General features: G+C 16.6%; 2 protein-coding genes across 2 annotated transcripts; both read right to left on the reverse strand.

Annotated features, from left to right (window-relative positions):
* Positions 1 to 301: 301 nt before the first annotated feature.
* Positions 302 to 2916, reverse strand: PGAL8A_00225000 (conserved Plasmodium protein, unknown function; the record flags this gene model as incomplete). The annotated part of the gene is made up of 10 exons (XM_028670968.1): positions 302 to 538; positions 832 to 1011; positions 1106 to 1156; positions 1279 to 1466; positions 1570 to 1653; positions 1733 to 1786; positions 1944 to 2016; positions 2121 to 2173; positions 2276 to 2334; positions 2411 to 2916. 10 exons carry the CDS (start codon positions 2914 to 2916, stop codon positions 302 to 304), a joined length of 1485 nt encoding a protein of 494 aa, XP_028527668.1.
* Positions 2917 to 3230: 314 nt separating this feature from the next.
* PGAL8A_00225100 (plasmepsin VIII, putative) lies at positions 3231 to 5707 on the reverse strand (the record flags this gene model as incomplete). The annotated part of the gene is made up of 13 exons (XM_028670969.1): positions 3231 to 3250; positions 3371 to 3434; positions 3550 to 3683; positions 3782 to 3877; positions 3953 to 4012; positions 4104 to 4155; positions 4256 to 4325; positions 4444 to 4609; positions 4714 to 4775; positions 4852 to 5041; positions 5122 to 5183; positions 5427 to 5508; positions 5608 to 5707. The coding sequence occupies 13 exons, from the start codon at positions 5705 to 5707 to the stop codon at positions 3231 to 3233; spliced, it is 1158 nt and encodes a 385-aa protein (XP_028527669.1).
* Positions 5708 to 6533: the final 826 nt, after the last annotated feature.

The following is a 6533-nucleotide window of genomic DNA, read 5'->3' on the forward strand; positions in this document are numbered from 1 at the left end:
AATTAGATGAACAAAAGAAAAAGTAATATATTATTAAGTATTCTTAAACTTACATATTCTTAATCACCCAATTTTGATATAAAATATAGTAATTTACTACATAAACAAATTATTTTAGATATTTAAAACAGATCTGTAGGATAATTTAATTTTCTTTATTTTCAACAAAACTTATCAAAACAAATTTGTTTCATTCATTACACTTTTTATGTTTATTTTATCCACATTCATTTATTTTATCATTTTTTTGTACTGTTTTTTTTTTTTTTTTTTTCCATATATTTTTAATGAATTTTTTTTTTTAAAGAACACATATAGCTCCTTTTGATTCACACATAACATTATTGCATAACATTTTTCTATAAAATTCTAAATTATTTTGGGAAATAACGTCTCTAATAAATACTAAGTATTGATAAAAATCATCAATTACCTCCTTGAAATCATCATCTTCATATTTAGATGCTTTTTCTTCAGTTCCAATAGCATTGAAATTAAAATTATTTACAGCTATACTATAGTCTTCAGCTAAATTTTTCTACATATAAAATAAAAAGAAATAATAATAATACTACATTATAAAATCTACATAAAATTAATAAAAAAACATTCCCCCTCATAAATAAAAAGATTAAAATAAAATTACAACACACACATAATAAAATATAGGAAAATGATATGAGAAATATACTGTACAAAAATGCAATAGAAAATAAAAATTTAAGGTTGTAATGAAAACTTAAAAATCATTTATGAAACTAGGAATAATATTAATAGAATATGAAAAATAATAATATTTTATATTTTATTTTATTTTTTTTTTTTTTTTACCGAACATCTAATCTGATATTTATTAAAACTATGATGTACTATGTACAAAATATTGTAATAATTATTATTTTTATCATGACAAAGTCTCATGGTTATAGAGCTATAAATATCGTATACATTTTTTTCTTTCGGAGCTAAATAAATTATATTTTCTTTTCCTATATTTTCTTTTGTAGGTATCTAAAAAAAAATAGTAGTTTTTAAATTTTAAAAAAATGTATAATGTGTATTTTTATTTTTAATATTTTCCTATTTTTTTTTTTTTTTTCTTTACCTTTTTTTGGAATTTTTTGGAGAAACTGAAAAATCCAAGAATTTCATTTTTCTTTAAAAAAAGGAACCTATTTTTTATTTTATTGTCTCTTAAATTGTTTTATTTTTATTTTTTAATAAATTTTATTATTTTGAAAAAAAAAAAAAAAAGAAAAAAAAAATAATTTATATTACTTCAAGAAAAGGAATGGTAAAATTAAAAGCACTCTCAATTTGAAATGAAAATAGAATAACATCAGAATATTTTAATCTAGCACATGCTAAAGCATCTTTTAAAAATACATGTCTTTTAGTTTTTATAGTATGATGCTTGAGATTAGGATAACTTATCGTATAAATATTGAATTTTAATTCTTCTGTAACTATATATTAATAATAAATCATATATATTTATATTCATAAATTTATATATATTTATATATTTATATATTTATATATATTTATATATATATATATATTTATTACTTTTTAATAGTTTAGATTTCATCCAATCATCTGTGCTCATAGGTCCAAAAAATACAACATTGTATTTAGCATCATTTACCAATTCTTAAAAAAAAAAAAAAATTAATAGAAAAATTAATATTTTTTATTTATATTTTTTTTTTTTTTTAATTTTTTAAATAACTTTTTTTAAATGAAATTCCTTCATTTCTGCATTGTAACACATTTTGTCCATTTACTTTTGAAAAAAAAGAAATTAAAAAAATTATTATAAAAAAAAAAAAAAAAAAAAAAAAAAAAAAAAAAAAAAAAAAAAAAAAAAAAAATGTAAATAAGCAATCATATATATCACATATAATTATATAGAATTGTATTTGTATTATTTTTATTTTTACAATTAATTAATGCTATTATTAATATAATAATTAAACCAAATATAGCACATTGAATAGAACTTATAATTCTTAACTAACAAAAAAAAAAAAAAAATTAAGAAAATAATTAAAATTAAAAATATTAAAATACAATAAAATATTTAAAATTTATATCTATATTTATATATTCTTCCTCACAGATATAATATTTTTATTATTTTTTTCTTTGCAAAAAGATCCATATATTGAAGCTTAAAAAAAAAATAATAAAGTGGAAATATAAAAATGAAAAAAATAATGTTAATAGAATAAAAATGGTAAAAAATATTAAAGAAATTTCTATATATTTTTACCAACAACCCATCCTAAATAAGGTAAAAATGAAAAACCAGAAAAATAAAAAATTCTAACACTTTCAAAAAATAAAAAATAAAAATATATAAAATATTTATAATTGAAAAAATTTGTATATTCTTATCTCTCTTTACATTTTTTCATCTCTAGTAATTGTTGGGTCAAAAGGATTTTTAAACAATTCTGAAAAATTTAAAAGTTCAAAGCTTTCTAACAAACTTTGCACTTCTTTATCATATTTATTATATAAGTCATCAATGGCTTTAAATTTCACTTCATTAATTTCATGTTTTTCATTTGTATTATTTTCTAATATATTTACATCTGGTATATTTGTAGAATAAGTATGCTCCAGTTCTAAATCATTTTTAACATTTACATTATCTTTTATACTTTCTATATTATCATTACTTTTTATTTCCTTATTATTTTCTATGCTTTTATTTGAATCCTTATGTTTTTCTAACTCTTCCATTGGTTTAAATTCTATATTTTCACCTTCCATATTTTCGTCAACTACTTCTTCTATGCTCTTCATTGTAGAATTCTTTTTATTAAATAAAAAATTTCCTTCCATAATTTCTTCATTTTCTTCAAGGTGTTCATCTTCAGCTATTTTTGACTTTCTCTTTCTTATCATTTTTTTTAGTTTTATTAATTATATTTCAATATAAATTACTCTTATTTTACTTTAAATTTATAGTTTAAATAGTTTTTTTAAAATTAAAATATTATTTTCTTTTTATTAGTATATCATTTGTTTATTCGTTTTTTATGATTTTAACTACAAAAATTCAATAGCACAAAATATAGTTATAAATATTTCTTTTCAAATAGACACACTTAAAAAAAAAAAAAAAACATACATATATACATAAATAAATATTATTAAAGAAATATAATATTAATTTATGTGCATTATGAAAAAAAAAAAAAAAAAAAAAAAAAATATAATCATATAGACTTCGCTAAACCTAAAAAAAAAAAAAAAAAGAAATAAAATATTAAAAATATATAAGACTATATGAAAAAATAGAAGCATACTTAAAAAAAAATTATAATTTATAATTTTTATTTATTCTTATATGAATAACCTATTTTCATATTATCTTTTTCAAATATTGCATAATATTTCTGTAAAAATATTTGCCCAAGAATCTATAATAAAAAAGAAGTCACCATATTTTTTTTTCTATATTTTTGCATATTTAATATATATATATATATATATATATATATATATATATGTTTTGTATTTTAATTAAGAAATTACATATAAATATCCACTATTAGAAGAAATATTAATTGGCATAAAAGCAAAATTGCATGGAACTTTAAAAATAGGATCATTCTTAAATGAATTTAAAATATAATCTTTAGGTGTTAATTCATATTCTCTATGTATACCTAATAGAATAATTAAATTACAAACATATAAAAATCGAAATATAATAATTATTATAAATAAATTATACAAAGGACAATATAGATAAATTTAAAAATACCATTTTCATCACTTAAGATGAAAGAAAAGTTTTTTAAGAACATTTTATTATAACATGATTTTCCAGGATATAATAAACTTGTTAATAATATTAAATCTAAGAATTTTTTTATTAATAATATCTTTATAAAAATATTTATATAAAGAAATTTAAAAAAAAAAAAAAATTGACCATCCTTAGGACCAGCTATACTTGATGTTCCAGTGTCAATAACTGCTTCGCAGTATCCACCTTATGATAAAATAAATATTAAAAAAAAAAAGAAAAAATAATTTTTTAATTAATGAAGATTATTTATTTATATATGATTTTTTTTTTTAACCATTATTTTTTGAGCATATATCTAAAAGTACACCATTAACTTTTAATCCTATCTATGTTTATAATATATGTTTTAAAATAATTCATATTCTTTTTTTCAATTTTTTTCAATATTTCTTTATTATTTACATTTAAAATAAAATTATTCATTACCATTTTAATTGCCCAATACTTTTTAGATGAAACATCAAACCAATCTATTTCTGAATTTGGTTCTATATATCTTAATAGAAAAAAAAAATTAAAATATTTATAATATGGTTCTTTTAATATAAAGTAAAAATATTTATGTATATTTTATTATATATAATTTTTTTTTTTTTTTTTTTTCTTCTCTTTACTTTTTATCATAACCGCCAAATGTTATTGCACCATTATCATTAACATTTTTGGGATAATAAACAGAGAAAATGTTTTTTTTAGAATTAATCCTTGGTATATTATCATATATTAACTGTTTTTTTTTGTTATCTTCTAAAATTCCTAATCCAAATAATCCATCAAATACTAAAAAAAAAAAAAGAAAATTAAATTGTTTATTAATAATAATTGTATGAATTTAAAATACATAAAATTAACAATTTTTTTTTTTTTTTTTTTTTTTTTATAACGCATGTCAGAAAAAGGGTCATCAGACATATAGCTAGCTAATCCAAATTCTTGGTTATTTACCCTTAAAAGTATAAAGAATTTTTTTGTTTCTTCATATCATAAAATTTTTTTTTTTTTAATTACACACATTTTATTACTTAATATCTCCTAAATGAATATCGTCAGATACGTAAGTCATTTGAATTTTTCCGGTTCCAAATAGAATTTCTACAGGGTTTCTATTTTTAATTAATTTATAATTTTTTGAAATTTTATGATCATATTTTCTTTTATTATTACAACCCTTTGAATAACAATTTTTTGATGGTATCCATAAATTTGTACTACCTTTTCAAAAGTAAAAAATGATTTAAATGAAATTATGCAAATATAATTAAATAGTCTTTTTTTTTTTAATGATTATTAACCAGTATCAAAAAGAACTTTAAATGCCTGAGGAGGATTTCCAATACTTATTTCACCAATAAATCTTACAATTTAAAAAAAAAAATATATATATATATAGAGAGAGATAGAGATAGAGAGAGAGAAAGAGACAGATGCTTTTTTATCTAAATTTATTTATATCTATATTTTCAATTTTATAATAATTATAAAATAAAAATAATTCTTTTTTTTTTTTTTTTTTGAAAATATAAAAATAATTCTAAATATAAATTTATTCTTATAATTAAGGAAAAAAAAGGAAAAATAAAATACATTCTATATTTACTGCCTATTGATGTAACCTCCCTTCAGTATTATAGTAGAAATCTCCTTATTTTTATCTTCAAATTTTATTTCATTTTTTTTTTCTTTATAATAATAAAAAATTATATTTTTAGAAAACAAAAATGAATTATTTTTAAAGAATAATAAAATTAATGAATTTTATTTAATTTTATAAAAAATACCTGTAACATTACACTTAGATACACGTAAATTTTCTTTTAATGAATCTACAAAAATATTAGTTACAAATGGAAAAACAAAAAAAACAAAAAAAATAACCATTTTAAATTCTTTGATTTTAAAAAACAATTACAAGAATTAAGAAAATTATGATGATATTAGAATATTTTATTATTACTATTATTTTTTTTTTCTTTTTTAAAAAATTTCATCTCACAACCAAATAAAAAAGATTTTTTTATTTTTATTTTTTTTTTAAAATAGTTTTATAGAAAGATAAGAAGAAAGAGAAAAAATTTAATAGAATAATATTTATTGTGTACATACATTTATATATTAATGATTATCAGTTTTTTAAATAATTATATATTGTGTTTTATGTTTTAAGAATAAAATTTTTAGGCTTGATAAAATTAGGAAAACTCTGTATAATGATAATTATAAAAATAAATTGAAAATTTTCAAAGATTATAAAAAAAAAAAAAAAGAGAAAAAATAAAATTAAATAATTTAACAAGTATGTGTGAGAAAATTATAATATATACCATATTTCAAAGAATATATCACAACTTATTTTTTTTCGTTTCATTGCAAAAAATTTCAAAGAGATCTTAAAAGAAATAAAATATTTTTTTACCTTTAAAATTAATAAAGAATGAAGCATTTTTTAAATTAATGAAAAAATTAATATTTTTAACTTTTTTAACTTCTATAAACTTATTACACTTTATTTACCTCACCTAATTTCTTTTTTTTATTTTTTATTTTATCATATTTTATTTATTATTTAGAACCTTTATTTATTTATTTATTTTTTTTTTTTTTTATAGATATAGATTTTTTTTAAATGTCTAATATAATTCCTTTAATTTTTAGAATTTTATTATTATTATATCGTTTGTTTTTATTTTTTTTTTTAATGAAACAT

Source organism: Plasmodium gallinaceum, assembly GCF_900005855.1.
Source record: "Plasmodium gallinaceum strain 8A genome assembly, contig: PGAL8A_v1_76, whole genome shotgun sequence".
Classification (NCBI taxonomy): Eukaryota; Apicomplexa; class Aconoidasida; order Haemosporida; family Plasmodiidae; genus Plasmodium; species Plasmodium gallinaceum.